Below are 16,253 nucleotides of genomic sequence, written 5' to 3' on the forward strand. Positions count from 1 at the left end.
TGCTGCCTGCAGAACAAGCTTGGATGACGACCCGACGTCGAATATACCGACAACAGCCGTTAGTTAAACTGGATCGGATCATCACTGTTACCATAATTTATCCGCGCCATTCCATCTGTGCTTATCCGTCAGGCGTCCAAGCCATGCCCTCACATGCATCTGCTCTCTCTCTCTCTCTCTCTTCTTTTCTGTTCAATGCTCTTTATAGCGATATATATCATTTCGCAAGGTGCTATATATATGTGTGTGTGTGTATATATCATCCCCAATTGGATTGGATCGGGGTGTTTTTTTGGTCGCCGGAATAACGACTACGGACTACGATGGATGAAACTGATGGCCTCATTGCTTTTGTTTCTGTGCTGCGATACCATTCAGTGTTTGAAATTATCCGATTTCTCTCTCTCTCTCTCTTTTTCTCTCACACTCTCTTTTCTTTCTCCGTCCTTTATTTCTTTACTTGTTCGAATATGGCTGGTTGAATGCTATGTACAGGAAAGGGGGACAAGAAAGAAGGACATATGTCCGTCATCTGTTCAGAGACTAGGTACTGTACATACATATATGTACATACATACCTAGACAGCTAGCTAGCTCACTAGTACTCCATTGACTGTTCAAACAGCTTTCTCAATTCCTCCTTCTCGGCCGAGATTTCTTCGCTCAGGTTGGGCGCCAACATCAGCACCCGTTTCTGCGGGATGGTTCCCTCGACCAGACTGTCGATGTCACTGGACTTGAAGCCCAACGCCTTCAGGCCCCGAGGCTGGTCGCCCAGCTTGATGAGGAATTCGGCGATGGCCTCGCTCAGGACCTCGCCCGCGCTTTCGCGCTTGACGTTGGAGATGTCGACGCCAAAGGCCTCGGCGGCGGCCAGGTGGCGGTCCGGGTTGGACGGCGCGGTGAAGCGGAAGACGGCGGGCGCGGTGACGGCGACGGAGACGCCGTGCGGGATGATGGGGTGGTCGACGGCGTAGCCCGCGTGCTTGTAGCCCGGGTTCTGGCCCGAGATGGGGTAGCTCATGCCGTGGCAGAGATGGACGCCGGCGTTGCCGAAGCCGACGCCGGCCAGCGTCGCGGCCAGCAGCATCTGCGACTGCGCCTCGAAGTCCTCGGGGTCCTTGACGGCGCGCGGGAGGTACTTGACGGTGCTGCGGAGGGCGTTGAGCGAGAAGATGTCGGAGATGGGGTTGGCGCCCTGGTAGGCGGGGCGGTTGATGGGGTTGGTTGGCCGGGGCACGCGCTCGTTGAACGGGATGGCCGTCCAGGACTCAAGCGAGTGGCAGAGCACGTCCAGGCCGGACGAGGCGTGGACGGCGGACGGCATGGTGCGGGTGTTGATGGGGTCGCAGATGCCGAGGGTGGGCTTGAGGTTGCGGTGCGCGACGCCCGTCTTCGCCTTCTTGGCCACGAGGTCGAAGATGGCGGTGCCGGTCGTCTCGGAGCCGGTGCCTGCGGTGGTGGGCACGGCCACCAGGGGCTTCAAGGGCTTGGTGACAGGGAGGCCTTTGCCGAGCGGTGCGTTGACGAAGTCGAGGAAGTCGGCGTCAGGGAAGACGGTGTAGAGATTCATCAGTTTGGCCGTGTCGATGACCGATCCGCCGCCTGGCATGAAGCTTTGTCAGCTCGATTGAATCCTCATGTAATTGTATATAGAAAAACGAGATGGAAGGAAGAAAACCGGTCAACGTACCCACGGCGAGGAATGCATCTGGGTTGTAGGGTTTAGCAAACGCAATGGCCTCTTTGATCCTGCAATGGCGTCAGTTGTCTTTGATTTTTTTTCGTTCTAGAGCCCAATCTTTTTTTTTGGTGAAACGCACGAGCTATCCTTTGGTTCGACGCGGACCTTGTCGAACACGGTGAACTCGATCCCTTCGCGCGACAGGCCCTCGACCGCCTGCTTCATGGCGTCCAACTTGGCCACATTGGCGTCCGTCACGACACAAACGCGTTTGGCGCCGAGATTCTTAAAGTCCATGCCCACCTCCTTGGTCGCCCCGGGCCCGAACCGGATGCTGGACGCGGCCATCTCGAAGGCATACTCCTTCTCGCGGGACGGGTCGACGGGGGTGGCCAGATGCCGCCGGACATGGTGGGCCAGAGACAGCGTCTGCTGCTGCTGCTGATGATGGTGGTGGTGACTGGGGTTCGAATGGCAGGGGCAGCTGGGCGGATGGGTGAACTGGACGGTGCGGAGGAGGTTGAGAGCTCTGGTGGCTGCCGAGGGCGCGACGCGGACGGCGGGGGCGACCATTTTGCGGGGAGAAACGGCCGATCAGAGGGCAGACGGGGTCATATATAAGAGGAATGATAGTGAAAGAGGATATTATTTCTCACACACAGAATTCGCAAGAGAGAAGCGAGGGGGAAGAAAGAAGACCCCGGCAGTCTCCAGCCGGGGGAAAGCCGACATGCGGGGACAGAGCTCCGCCGGGCGGAGAACGCGCTGCGAAGTCCGAGGGCGACGCAGAGAACGGGCGACTCCACGCCGCACCCCGCAAATCACTGTCCGCAGTCCGCAGTCCAGCACGTCTGCCCTCTGCCCTCAGCCCTCATCCTGGTCCCAGCAGCTGCGCTCCTCCCCATCAGATCCATGCTTATGTAAATACCTGTCTCTGCGCTCTCGATACTCTATACTATATATATATACTCGCATCCGCATCAATGGCCTCCCCCGCCGTCGTGCAGCCCCTGCTCCGCCCGCTGGACACCGCCTCGTCGTCCCACTTCTTCCCCCACAGCAGCTCCGTCGCCGATTTCATTGGCAGGCACCTGCCCTCCTGGCATCCTGCGCATCCTCGCCAGCAGCAGCAGCAGCAGGACGCAGTCGACGGGGTGCTCGGCGACAGCGACGCTGCTGGCTGGCGTCGCCACACGCGCGCCTTCCTGTTCTCCCGCTGGGGCCACTACCTCGTGCTGCTGCTCGTCGCGGTGGATGTCGCCTGCATCTTCGCCGACTTCCTGATCGAGCTGCACACCTGCGAGCTCAAGCAGAGGCACCGCCGCATCGATCCGCGCTGGGGCACCGCCCAGGAGGCGTTGGGGCTGGTCAGCCTGGTGTTTTCGTGCCTGTTCATGCTGGAGTTGATTGCGGCGACGTTGAGTTTTGGCTTGCAGTACGTCAACCAACCTGATCTGATTATTTATTACCTACCTAGGTAGATGTCCATCTACTAACGGACGTCCACCACAGCTACTTCTCGTCCAAATTCCACGTGTTCGACTCGCTCGTCATCGTCGTCGCTTTCGTGCTCGACGTCGCTCTGCGCGGCATCGTCGAGGAGATCGGCTCCCTGGTCGTGGTCCTGCGGCTGTGGCGCGTCTTCAAGATCATCGAGGAGCTTAGCGCGGCGAGCGCCGACGCTCTAGAGAAGTACGAGGACCAGGTGGAGGAGCTGCGGCGGGAGAATCACATGTTGAAGCGGAGGCTGAGGGTGGATGCAGATATTGAAGCGGAAGCGGATGTGGATGAAGAGGATTGATTGGTTGATGTCGAGTGATTATGACTTTGATGACTGAGACGGAGGGTTCTCTGACTGCGATTGTTGTTTTGTTTCTGTGCTTGTTGGTTGGCAGCACTTCTGATATGATACTTGACACTGTGATACCTGTGATGCTTTTTTTTTCAACGTTGTCCACAGATGTTCACACGCATGATGAATATATTCATATAGTCTTTTGTCCATTGCTAGCTACTCCTATATTGACATGTGTATATATAGGTAGGTACTACATACAACACTCACAGTGAACCTTCATAGTGACAATCATGTCCACACATTTTCCACGTCAAAAAGAAACCATTCAAAAAGAAGCCACTCAAGAAGTGAAGGGGCGAGGGAAATAATAGTCAATCAAAGGAGAAGACCGATCGACATTCACAGCTCGTGCCAGCTCGACCATTCAGATGATTGACCTAATTTGCATCCGCGCAAAGCGACAATTGAACATCCGAATCCGCCCTGCAGACGGCTGTCTGACTCCCCGACGGCGGGATGCCGTTCGCCCAGCTGATGACCGGACACGACGGGTCCGTGGGGACGACGGAGACGGAGCTGTTGGCGAACGGGTCGCCAAACACATCCGAGATGTCGTACCAGATCTGGTTGTTGCCGTCGAGCGTGTAGGCAAAGTCCGTCTGGGGACTGCCGTCGTACAGGCCGCCGGGCGTGCGGGTGATCTTGATGGTGATGCCGCCCGTGCGGTTGTCCCGCCGGTATCCCTCCGTGTAGTCCTCGCCCAGCTTGAGCGTCTGGCTGGGGCTGACGGACGATCCCACCGACCAGAGGTAGACCGGGCCGGTGCAGTTGTTGTAGACGATGGCATTGCCGGCGGCGTAGGTCAGGGGGAAGAGGGCGGCGACGCAGAGAGAGGCGAGGAAATGCATGATGAGGATGGAGGTGGTCGAAGATAGCAAGAGTTGAGTTGATCGAGTCAGCAGTTTCTGTCCGGGGACTCGTCTCTGAAGGCAGTGTCTGGATATACATTCGTTATCATCAGCGCAGCCAGCACCCTTATATAGAAAATCCAGCCACGCCTGCTTCTCTTCCAGTCCTTCGAGACTGCCATAGTAATGGCCACAGTAACCCTATCCCGTGTTCTTCCTTGCATCACGCAGCACCTGTCATCCGTCTCGTGTTCGTGTACTACAGGGAGCGAGAGCGAAGCAAGATCCCTTCCGAAACAGAAGCAATCAATGGCCATCACTTCGCTCATGGCCAGCAAGGACATCTGGCCAAGACCTTGCTTGTCTTTTGCGAAGAACGCAGGAAGACAAAGAAGGCAGACATTGCCGTGTCTCGGATCGACGGTGTGTTGTATACAGATGCTGGAATCCTTCTGCTTTGTTTGCGGGAAATAATTCAAATCGGAGCAATGTATTGAATGAAATTCGGAAATGACAGCATTGTATAGAATAATAATGAGTGTGGCATTCTTCCCCGTGGCAGATAGTGCTTGTTTCGGGAAGCGGATCATTGCTGCTGGCCGGCTACCTGCATGTGTCTTGCGTCTATGTACTGTACCTACCTAATGTATCTATGTACTACAGTACTAAGCAGTTTTCTGTGCGAAGTACAAAGTACATTACACGTTCAGGCACCTCCGTCCAGGTGAGACACAACACCAGTCTCGATCCTCGAATGACTGTCTGTCATACATGCAACCCGATAGATAACAAGGGGGAAAATAATGAAAAAATAACATCACGTAAAAGGATCAAGGACTTATAACTAGGTCCATAGTTTGCAGGCTTCCTTTTCCAAGCAAGGGTTGTTTTGCTCCAAACCTGGCCAACGAGAGATCATATACGCTTTCCGTCATGTGACACACACACCTTGCAGCTTTTCAGTTCGATCCTAGGGAATTATTATTAATAGTTTATTAGTTTTGGCCAGAATTAAATATCACATGGATACGGGGTGGACATGGCCAGGAATCTAGGTAGTCAAGGACTACTCCGTATAGCTCCGATCTTTAGAGTTGTTTGTATAGTTGTGGTTTTTATCCTCTACTTCCTAGGCGCGCTTCCTACCCACATATATATGGATTTGTTTATTACATTTTTATTTGCTGTTCTCTTCGAGAAATCCCGCAAATTCTGTTCCAGATTATCTGTCATTTATGCGGGCATAAGTTATAAGTTGCGGATCTACGGAACTCGTCGATGCTATCAATAATATCGGTTAGCGAGGCTATACATATAAAGCAAAGCATTTTCCTAAGCAGGTTCAAACCTTGGAGTGCAGTACTGTATGTACATAAGCTGGAAGTACCAGCCGCATTATTATATTATTCATGCGCCGGTGTAAATCTTTAACGACTCCTTGGACTCGTTACTCAGAGATCTTGGGCCACTCCATCCCCACCCTGGCCTGGTCATCTTTTTTCGCGAACCAGGGCTGGTGGCAGGTGTGGATTTAGTTGACGTGATCAGAACTTGGAAGATTTTCGTCGCTGAGTTGTAGCGGACTATGATAAAAAGAATATTTTGATACCAGTTCGTTAAAAAAAAAGCGCCTCCTTGAAGGATCACAAGGGAAAAAAAACTCACCGAGGATTCCGGCGCTTCATCTTCATATGATCAGTCAGTGACTCTACAATGAGAAGGCCATCGGGACGATCAATGACTTCATAGGACAAGAGTGTCGTATTGGTGGCCCATTGAACAGTTTCTGTGCAGATGGATGGCTTCTATTCTGTTTGCTCCGTAGTTGATTTGACGGGTTGGTTGCGCGGACACACACGCTCTCTCTCTCTCTTGTCTGGACGGTCAGACCAGACATGTTGAAGTATTATTAGTCAAGGTAGTGCATGCACTATTCGAGAAAATGTCTTTTGTTTTCGACTACTTTATCGGTATCATGAGATGCGTACGTACGTAGGGTACGTACGTAGGTCAGTGACTCAAATACTATGTATGCAGTGAAGATTGGGAAGGCAGGCAACGGAAGCTCCCTAGCTAAGCTATCTAGATAATCCCACCATTCGAGCAGTGATGATGCTTTGAGCTGTACCACTTACTACTGCAGTTTATACCTACACTATGTCATGATGTCATGCAATTGAATCCGCGTTGACAACGGGAGCCTTGATCATATCCAGCCTTGCAATATTTGCACGAAATGAAATTGAGCTGCTTATTATACTCTATGGAGAAACTGCAACTCAATTAAAAACATAGCTTTGGATCCCTATTAGGTTCGTCATGTCTGATTATTAATGACATACATGTCCCATCGGATTAATATATACAAGTTCGTACATTTGAATAAAAATTTCCATGAAATGGCCGTCAATGAAGTGCTTCCACGAAGACGGTCAACAACATCCTCATTAGCCGTCTTTTTTGTTTTTACAACGGGATCGCCGCCGATGCTCGAAGGACATTGTTTCCGGATCGTGCCACGGCCTGAACGTAGCTCACATTCTGTGCGGTGAGCGTCGCCTTCGTCTCGAAGCCATTCCGAGGCACCGTCGTCAGCAGGGACGCGTTGGCCCGCGTCTGCGTTGGCCCACCATAGACGTCCCAGGTGTCATAATCGGTCGCGCCGTTCCAGCTCATATACACGTCGACTCCATCCGAAGAGTTGGTGACAACGACAGCCGGGTCCCAGAATGGCGTGGCGTGCCACTCGTATTTGAAGCCGCGGTACGAGGCGAATGCATTGTTCGGCCCCCATGTTGCCGACTGGATGACGTATCCATTCGAGTCGTACTCTCGGAGCACGGGATTGGCGCCGTAGCCCATAAAAACATGACCAGTCGTGGTGCCGTCCAGTAACTGCGTGTCTCCCTGGCTGCTAGAGTAGATCGGGTCGCCGTAGTCAACCAGCGTCCGGAAATTGGTCACGGACATGTTGGCAAGGTCGACGTTCAGCACAAGACCGGTCGTGGGCGGCTGCTGGGCATCCGGGTTGGCACCTGCGTTGTTGAACAGTGACAGAGTCAGACCGTCAGACTGCTCGTTGTGCACCCGCATGTGATGTTGCCAGGAGAAATTGCAGCCCGGTCCAAGATCAAAATCGGCACCAGTATCACCCTATCATCGGTCAATTCCTGGAATGAATCAAAAGTCTTGGGAAAGGAGGGCTTACGCTGAGTTGCCATTTAACCGTTCCATTCTTGTAGAGATAGAAGCCTGACCACAGATGACGCAACGACACAAGATACCCGTCCTCGACTGCCTCAATGGAGTTGATGTGATATGCATCCCACGGGTCGCTCTGACTCTGGCCTGTTGTTCCGATCGCTTGGTGGGACATGGTCAAGGGAATCTGATCCTGGTGGTCGAGAGCACTCCAGGAGAAAACTACTTGATTGGTGGCAATGTCAATCTCGTAGAAATGGGCCGCGAGCATCCAGCCATCAGCCGGGCCTCCCACAGCGGTCAGATTCGCCTGGGTGACATTGTAGGCAGTGACAAGCATGGTATTGCGGTCCGTGATCTTGCTCTCATGCAAATCAATATAGGATGCTTCGGTAGTACCATTTGGCGTCACAAAGGGGACCTGCAGGGAGACGGTGTAGATTTCTTTATAGGTGTCATCCAAGATGTGAACCTGGCCGTATCCATACCCGAGGGAGAACATGGTTCCAGCCCAGTAGGTGAGCACGGGCTTGCCAAACAGCGTCTGAACATTGACATTGGCAGTCACTTCATCCGGGCCCTGATAAACCAGGTTGCCTGCCTGGTCAAAAATCATCGCGGCCGTACCATTGACGCCATCCGCTCTTGGCCCGATGAAGAAATAGCCGGGATCGGGAGTTGAGCCAGCAGCAGTGAAGATGTTCAATTTCGGAGGTTCAAACGGCGCGGTTACGTAGCTCCAAAACGGCCAGTTGGATGCCGCGAGCGCCTGATCGAGAAGGAGAGACGCAGAGAGGAGGAAGCCGAAACAAAACGAGCGACAAAGGCGAGCCATCTTCTCAGCGACGAAGATGGGCGCAATAGCAGGAACACCAATGAGAGGTGGAGACGGACTCTCCCCAAACCGGCCAGCTTCAACGATTGCCTACTGACCGGCGAAAAGAAGGACAAAGAAGGAGTGACAGGGATGGCAATGATGCAAGACAAGTGGAGGATGTTGTCATCTGGAGCAGGATGGGCGTCCTCCAGGGCATAAATACCGTCGCATCCCGCCTCATTTGGATTTATCCACGGCGAGCAACCCGTCATCGTTGCGACTGTTGTCCAGCTGAACAGGCTGTGTGGCTCCGCACTCCATGTCCCGGACTATTAGCTGGTGGTACCTTATCGTCCAAACGGGAAATGCACCTGAATATCATGGATCAACACTGCCACTCAGGAAGACGCAGCGGATCTCGGATCGGGATGGCCGGCGCAGAACAGGGGAAACAGCATGCTGAACCAATGCATGGAACGGAACCTCCGAAAAAAAAAAGCAGTTTGGAGCCATGGGTGGAACAAGAAGGCCCAACCTTCCAGATGCAGCAGACACGACGCTGAACGACGATCGACGGCGGATGGAGATGAAGTCGATTGGCGCAGTTAACTAATAGTGACAACTAGCAGAGAGCGAGCGGGTCTTGGCGTCTTGCTAGCGATGCGATCGACATGGCTCTTTCGCCTGGACACGACTGCCTGCCTTGCAATTCGAATACTTTTGCATGCACAAAGCTGGTCTTTTCAGGCACAAAGAACAATTTCCCTCCAGAACACTGCGTACAGCATCTGGCATGACGGATGTGTCGGAGCGACCGTACCTCGCACGAGGCCTGCAAACATTCACGGCCGATCGGAAGCGACGCAACACTCGGCGAGGGGTCTCTCCCGTGAGGTGACATCGGGCGCGGAATGCTGTTTCGGCATCATTCTTATCGACAAATTGCAGGCCATGACTCCGATGCGCTTTGACAAGGGCTGCGGAGTACTCCGTACTGCATCCACGGACCTTCCTTGATCATTTATCATTGCTCGTGGAGAATTGAGGTGATAACACTGCCAGTGCCGCGCGGTTTTCCTACCGAGAGCAGGATCCCGCTGCATCAATCATCAATGATTGATCGACATGGATGTAACCTACCTATGAGTTCACAGGCGACAGTGCTCGAGCAGGTTGCAACTTGGTTCCGTGTCGTCCATCAAATCAACCTCCCCCTCCGGTTTATAAGATTAGTACGAAGTCATTGAAATTCATCTGCTGTTCGACAGCTGGGATTGCGAATTGTTCTGCCTGGGTGAATTGTGGTACAAAAAAAAAAAGGAACAAAAAAGTACTTACAAAGGTACTTAGTAATTCATAGAAATAGAACTCAGGCACGGAACACTGACTGCTTGTCGTCAGCCGCATCGCAGTAAAAATTCACTTTTGGGTTCGGTCTTGATCAAGGTGCCAGGCTGAGCTTACAACTCCGTAGACCGTGCTGCTTGCTGAAACTTGGTCGACTATGCAGCAATTCCAGAAAAGTGAGATAGAAACCTCGCTTTGACCGAGCTTCTCTTCTCTTCGCCGTTCTTTTCTTGTCGTTTCCCCTTTGCGAGTTTCGAGTAACCACGCACGTGACTTATGTGGCCTCAGGCTGCAGGAGGTCGCTCTGACTCCAGCATTATCTCCCCTTCCCAAAGCCATGGAGAATCCACATCGAGCACATTGAATGAATAACTCGATGGATTAGAATGGCGTCCAAGCGCTGTTTGAGTTGGGCTGGTCTGGGACAGAATCCGGGGTCAGCGAATGATCCGAGATGACTTTGCGGGGCTGTTGGCGCCATCGCGATGTGCCAAGAGCAGATGTTGCGGAGAATACAGGATACACGCGACCACGACCAAGATCAGTGAGACCATGACTGGACTACACGCGGGTTTGCGGTCGCTCTCTCGATATGCTGATCAGCCCCTCCGTTTCTCTTCTTCCTCCTTGCGTCAAAGACAACTCCCAGATCCGGTCGCACGTGGGAATTAAAAGCATGGGACTAACGCTCCCAAGAAGCACGCAATCCCGCCCATCATTTGGATCATCGTCGCCAGCCAACCACCACCCCCCATGCCTTCCTTAGGGCCTGGCTGACGCGTAAAGCGCCGGTGCCAGTCGAGATGGACTGCCTCGGCCGCTGCGGTTCCCAATCCAAGGAACCAGACGAGCTCTCTGGGTGGACGAGACGCTGCTATGTCGGACTTGCCCGTCGTCTTGGTCGCTGCACGCATGGAGACGCAGCTGGCAAGGATTTGAAAAAGGAAAATTGCTTTAAGATGGATGACGCGGCTGGCCACTATTAAGCTGTTGCTGCGTCCCGCGGCCGGCAACCTCTTCTTACATCAGAGGGACCTTGGGCCGATTTTTCAAACTGCAGAACGAGCCGTGCGACGGGCAGTTTTATCTTCAGCATGGCTCGCACGCTCGGCCTGCTCCGAGTCATCTACATCGTCGCTGTCAGCTGTATGGGCTCGTTTGCCTTTGCTTTTGACACCGGTGTGATCAGCGGCGTCCTCACGCTGGCATCGTTTGAGAAGGACTTTAGATACACGAGCGCCCAGAAGACCAACGTCAACTCCAATGCGGTATCCATCCTTCAAGGGGGCGCGTTCTTCGGCTGCTTCTTGATCTGGCCCGTTACCGCGCGGCTGGGACGACGCGGGGGTCTCATCGTCAGCGCTCTGGTCTTCACCGTCGGCACCATCCTCCAGGTCGTCAACAGTCACACGCTCGGGACGTTCTACGCCGGTCGAGTGGTCGCCGGCGTGGGCATCGGCGCCGCCACCATGTTGATTCCTGTCTATGCCGCCGAGATGTCGCCCAAGGAGATTCGAGGCAAGCTGGGCGCCTGCTTCCAGCTCTTCTTCGCCTTGGGAGTCATGGTCGCCTACTGGGTGACCTACGCCGTGTCGGTCGACCAGCCCAAGATCACGAAACAATGGCAGATCGCCCTGGGCCTGCAACTGTTGCCCTCGAGTATACTGCTGTTTGGCATGTGCACTGTCAAGGAGAGTCCGCGTTGGCTGGCTAAGAAGGGCAAGACAGAAAAGGCGCGACAATCCCTAAAATGGATCCGTGGTGGCGAGGAGACGGAGCAGCTGCAGAAGGAATTTGACGAAATCCTGGCGGGCATCGAAGAGGAAGCCCGGGTGAAGGAGAACCTCACGCTGAAGGAGCTTCTGTTGCCCGCCAATCGATACCGCATTTTCATCGCCATTACGATCCAGCTGTGCGCGCAGTTGACGGGCAACACGTCGCTGGCGTACTACGCGGCGCAGATCTTCTCTGCCGTCGGAGCGGGCAACTCCAACATGCTGGTGACGGGCTTCTTTGGGGTGGTGAAAGTGGTGGGCGTGCTCACCTTTCAACTGTTCGTCCTCGACCGGATCGGCGGCCGTCGGGTGCCCTTCATGGCGGGAGCCTTTGCCATGGGCTCGTTCATGCTCATCATCGCGTGCATCGTGGCGACGCACCCGCCCAGCGCGACGGCATCTTCGCATGGGGCATCACGGCCCGGTATTGCCGCTATTATCATGACCTACGCCAAGGCCTTTAGTTACAACATGTCTTGGGGGCCGCTACCGTGGCTGTATATGGGAGAGATCTTCTCGAACCGGACGCGGGACGTGGGTGTGGCCATCGGCGCGGCATCGCAGTGGCTGTTCAACTTTGTCATGTCGCAGATGACACCTCATGCGATTGCGAACATTGGATGGAGGACGTTCCTGATGTTTGCCATCTTCAACTACGCCATTATCGCGTACTCGTGGTTTTTCTTGCGAGAGGTGCGTCCGTTTACTCTTTGTCTTTTCCCTATCGTGTACTGTACAAAATTACAACTAATCTAAATCTAGACATCCGGCCGCTCCCTCGAAGAAATGGAGAATATTTTTGGCGGTGCCGGAACTTTGGCTGTCAAGAGTGTCGAGGCGGGTGTCGTTGAGCGACAGGAAGAGGTGAAGAACGAAGTCAAATAGAATCAAGCCGCAAGCAGGAACTAAGGAAGGCTGGACGCATCGAATTAAGTGTTCATGACGAGCCATGAATCGTACATATATAGCATGGTATATAGTACAGGAAACTATGTCCAAAAAAAAGGGAACACACACACACACACGCATCGCTCGAATTGATTTTTTGAAATTTACGCCATTACCTCAAGGCCGATTAGGCTCAGAATTTGCCCAATTACTCCCTGCAACGAGCGCTATCGACTGATCCCAATATTATTCAGATTTTTTTTTTCAATACCAGTGTTGGAAATGCGTGGACCATAGCTATTGCTGACAATTTCCACATCGTCTTCCTGCATTGCGGCATTGGTATTTTATCTGCAAGCTGGATTGATGCTGATGCCGATGCCTAACACTGATGATGCTGATTGGATTGCTTTGGGCTGTTCCTCGTAGATCAGCCTGTCCACTTCCTTCTCCATAGAGGTCTCGTGCAGCTTCTGTGGCTTGTTAGGGAGGTTTCTCATGGTTTAGGACAAAGCTCCCTGACTCATGTTGGTCTATCTACTTCCAGTCCTCCTGGTGTTCATTATATCACTATCACCTGTGTGTTGGTGTGTTGGCTCTGCGCTAATTAATACCTTTGTCTCAGTGAGGTTTAGAGCCCGGCTTAGATAGATTTCTGACCGGTTCTTGGTGGTATAGCAGGTGGCATGACTGCGCCTGCTACCTATTAAGTACAAATGTATGAAAGGAGTGATGTCCCTTCTAAGTTACTGATGGATATTCCTTACTGTACGGCAAGGACAGGCCCCATTGTGAACAGTCTACTTATCCTGGATTCCTTCCTGAGTAACAAAGCCCTTATAGAGCCTATATAGTGAAGCCCCTATAAAGCCTATAGCAAAAGCCCCCATAAAGCCAATAGGGCTTTATTATAGGTCTTATATAAGCTTTATAATAAGCATTATAGGGAGCCCTATAGGGTGCCTTATAGGGTGCCTTACATAAGGAGCTTTATAGGGGAGCTTTATGGGGGAGCTTTATAGGAAGCTTAGGGAACACTTTAGGAAGCATCAGGGGAGACTTAAGTAAAGGCTTAAGGGAGGCTTAGAGGAGGCCTTGATTAAAGCTTGGGGGGTCTTAATTAAAGCTTAGGGGAGGCTTTAGTTAACGATTAGGGAAGGCCTTAACTAAATAGAATTTTTTTAGGTGTTCTCTTTTACCATACAAAACAGGTCAGGTATCAAAACTAAACCAAAAATGGAGGGGGTGTGCACCGGAGAAAGAATTTTGGTGGGAGGGGGTGCAGCCGAGAAGTTAGGCGTAAGGCAGTATTATACTTCACATACTGTAACGTCACAGCCCAAATGTGGAGCGGCCAGGTGGACATCGCATGGGCGGTATAATTGGCGGTCAGGGTTTTGACCGGCAATAAATATTTTCAAGATATAGACATATTGTATGTACCCACGAAACCTCACACACTCTCCTCTTCTTCTTTCTTCCCCCCCAATGCGGACAATTCATTCTTATTGCCTAGTGAGCTATAAGGTAGTATTGTACATACAAAGAGACTAGACTGGGGAGGAAAGGAAGGAAGGAAGACTGAGCGAGGTCTCGTGGGCAAAGTATACTGCCAGTCAAATTCCAGACCGCCATCCACACCGCCCACGTGGCAAGCATACTGCCAGTCCAGACCGCCTTAGCGCCGTCACAGGTGGGTCTGATATATATTTGGAAACTTGTACAGTACAGCAAAGGGCAGAATAATACCACCGCCCTTCATTCCCATCAGCGCAGAGAAGAAAAAGCCAACGATAGAATGTCGTCAGAGAACCCAAACAAAGCGGTCTGCTGCCTGCAAAGGAGGGAGAAAAAGAAAAGAAAAGAAAAGAAACAACCGAGGACTAAGGTAGGAGAGCTTTCTACCTTATGCTTGGGTGTGGCCTGGTAGTGTTTTGAATCGATTGTATGTTCTGTACAGGTCTTTGTTACTGTCTCCAAGTCATGTCGAAATGCAAGAGTTTTTTTTTCCAGTTAAGAACTAAATGTGGGAGCACAACAACGCGACGCTCTGCTTGTGTATGTTTGCTACTTTGAAGGCATTACGACTTGGATGGAACGGGATTTAGGGCATGTCCCTTATGAGGCTCCTCTACGAATGACAGACTGGCACCACCGTCCACCGCACTAAAAACCGACTTATCCCTCTATTCCAGACCTCTGTCAGCTACTACAACGCGCGATAGACACGATTTCAGATCTAGGATTGGGTTGACTTACTCTTCCACCCGAGATACTCGAGCGTCGCCCGGCCGATGGCGCGCTCCACGGCCTCTACAAGGTCGGAAGGTGCCTCCTGTCCGCTGGGCCCACACAAGTCGAGCGGCAGGGGGGCCTGCTGGTGCTGCTCCTGCTCCTCTGAGGGAGCCGTTGTCATGGTCGAGAGGGCTGGGGTCGGAGACGCGGACCGGCGGCGACGGGCCTGCGACCGGAGGACCCGACCAGCAGACAGCCCTTGCCCAGACATCTTCTGGCGAGTCTTCGGTGCCCGCATCTTCATGTCGAGTTCCTTGATCAGCTCGTCGGCCTCGGCAAACCTCTCCTCGCGGACCAGGTCGAACACGGTGCGCGCTGCGGCTGCGTACTTCTCCGGCACCTCCCGACTCGGTCAGCACCCTGCCAGCGCTATCTATACCTGTACGTACCTTTAGACACGTCCGTTTCAGCCCTCGACAACGGTTGCAGGCTGACCCGCTGCTGAAAACACAAATCAAAGTCCGCTTGTTGGAGGCTTGGCGAACGCACGTCTGGCAGGGGGTGGTAATAGTGCTTCTGGCCGGTTCCGGAGCTGCACCACCGACTATCCCCTGGCCCTCGGCCGAAGGTCTTTCAAGATCGGCGGTGAGGGAGGAGGACAGAGGAGGAGGCATGTATGAACAACTCATTCTTATGCCCAATAAGAGGCAAAATGTAGTATCAAGCAGAGACTGGAAAGGAAGGAACAGGGTGTTGTCGCAGTCCTTCATTCCTGTCGGACTCCAACTGGACTCGGGGTCCAAGTCGTGATAAGCGCGGAGTGAAGACAAGCCATTCTTATTGACTGATGAGAGCCATAAGGCAGACTGGGGAAGGGAAAAAGAAAAGAGAGTGTGTGATGTCGCGTGGGGTGCAATGTCTCGATAACATACTGCCAGTCAAACCTGACCGCCGCCTACACCACCCACGTGGCTCTACCATGTCTTATGCTAGGGTTAGGGTTAGGGCAAGAGCCGGCTTGTGCTGGGGTTTGATGAAAGGACGGAGATCTGAGTGGCCCACGAGCTATGTCAATGGGCTCGGGTTTTCTGCGGACGATGTTTTTCTTGCATCCTCATGTGACAATATGACCAGGATTTGGGACGATCAAAAAGCAAATATATGGGATCTGCAACAACAGACCTGTCAGGGCCCTGTTCCAGACGGAAATAATGACGAACTAATCAAGCAATCACGGGTCTCAGAAGAACAACTTGGGGTCAACGTGCTGGCCATGCTTGAGGTCCTCTCTGGGTTTCCAGAATCCGAGGAGTAGGTATTTAGGCAGTAATCTTCCTGAAGCATCCCGGCTCTAGATCCATTAGTAAGCGACAGCAGTCGATCCCGCCGTAACGTAATTCCCAACCGAACCGGACACCCGACCGAACCGGACACCAACATCGAATTCTGACCGCGGTCGAAAACTTGAAGCTATACACAACAACCAAAACACGTGTATTTCATTGAGTTCTATATATTTAGACGTGTAGGACAACCAGTTCTAATATGTCCCTGAATATGGCAATTAGAACATGTTGGTGGAGCACGTCTTGGCGCGTTG

General features: G+C 52.7%; 7 protein-coding genes across 7 annotated transcripts; 3 read left to right on the plus strand and 4 right to left on the minus strand.

Moving 5' to 3' along the window:
• Positions 1 to 598: 598 nt before the first annotated feature.
• Positions 599 to 2,257, minus strand: T310_0196 (Alcohol dehydrogenase; the record flags this gene model as incomplete). The annotated part of the gene is made up of 3 exons (XM_013476968.1): positions 599 to 1,605; positions 1,694 to 1,752; positions 1,824 to 2,257. 3 exons carry the CDS (start codon positions 2,255 to 2,257, stop codon positions 599 to 601), a joined length of 1,500 nt encoding a protein of 499 aa, XP_013332422.1.
• A 410-nt stretch (positions 2,258 to 2,667) lies between these two features.
• T310_0197 (Uncharacterized protein) lies at positions 2,668 to 3,485 on the plus strand (the record flags this gene model as incomplete). The annotated part of the gene is made up of 2 exons (XM_013476969.1): positions 2,668 to 3,119; positions 3,197 to 3,485. 2 exons carry the CDS (start codon positions 2,668 to 2,670, stop codon positions 3,483 to 3,485), a joined length of 741 nt encoding a protein of 246 aa, XP_013332423.1.
• A 434-nt stretch (positions 3,486 to 3,919) lies between these two features.
• On the minus strand, positions 3,920 to 4,390 carry T310_0198 (BYS1 domain protein; the record flags this gene model as incomplete). Its single annotated transcript, XM_013476970.1, has 1 exon — positions 3,920 to 4,390. The coding sequence occupies one exon, from the start codon at positions 4,388 to 4,390 to the stop codon at positions 3,920 to 3,922; it is 471 nt and encodes a 156-aa protein (XP_013332424.1).
• Positions 4,391 to 6,856: 2,466 nt separating this feature from the next.
• Positions 6,857 to 8,426, minus strand: T310_0199 (uncharacterized protein; the record flags this gene model as incomplete). The annotated part of the gene is made up of 2 exons (XM_013476971.1): positions 6,857 to 7,543; positions 7,599 to 8,426. 2 exons carry the CDS (start codon positions 8,424 to 8,426, stop codon positions 6,857 to 6,859), a joined length of 1,515 nt encoding a protein of 504 aa, XP_013332425.1.
• Positions 8,427 to 10,849: 2,423 nt separating this feature from the next.
• On the plus strand, positions 10,850 to 12,415 carry T310_0200 (putative transporter; the record flags this gene model as incomplete). Its single annotated transcript, XM_013476972.1, has 2 exons — positions 10,850 to 12,223; positions 12,293 to 12,415. 2 exons carry the CDS (start codon positions 10,850 to 10,852, stop codon positions 12,413 to 12,415), a joined length of 1,497 nt encoding a protein of 498 aa, XP_013332426.1.
• A 2,189-nt stretch (positions 12,416 to 14,604) lies between these two features.
• T310_0201 (uncharacterized protein) lies at positions 14,605 to 15,327 on the minus strand (the record flags this gene model as incomplete). The annotated part of the gene is made up of 3 exons (XM_013476973.1): positions 14,605 to 14,627; positions 14,678 to 15,053; positions 15,103 to 15,327. The coding sequence occupies 3 exons, from the start codon at positions 15,325 to 15,327 to the stop codon at positions 14,605 to 14,607; spliced, it is 624 nt and encodes a 207-aa protein (XP_013332427.1).
• Positions 15,328 to 15,632: 305 nt separating this feature from the next.
• Positions 15,633 to 16,253, plus strand: T310_0202 (uncharacterized protein; the record flags this gene model as incomplete). The annotated part of the gene is made up of 2 exons (XM_013476974.1): positions 15,633 to 15,964; positions 16,183 to 16,253. Coding segments are annotated over 2 exons (403 nt in total), but the record flags the coding sequence as incomplete, so codon positions are not given.

Source organism: Rasamsonia emersonii, assembly GCF_000968595.1.
Source record: "Rasamsonia emersonii CBS 393.64 chromosome Unknown ctg1118621759668, whole genome shotgun sequence".
Taxonomy (NCBI): Eukaryota; Fungi; Ascomycota; class Eurotiomycetes; order Eurotiales; family Trichocomaceae; genus Rasamsonia; species Rasamsonia emersonii.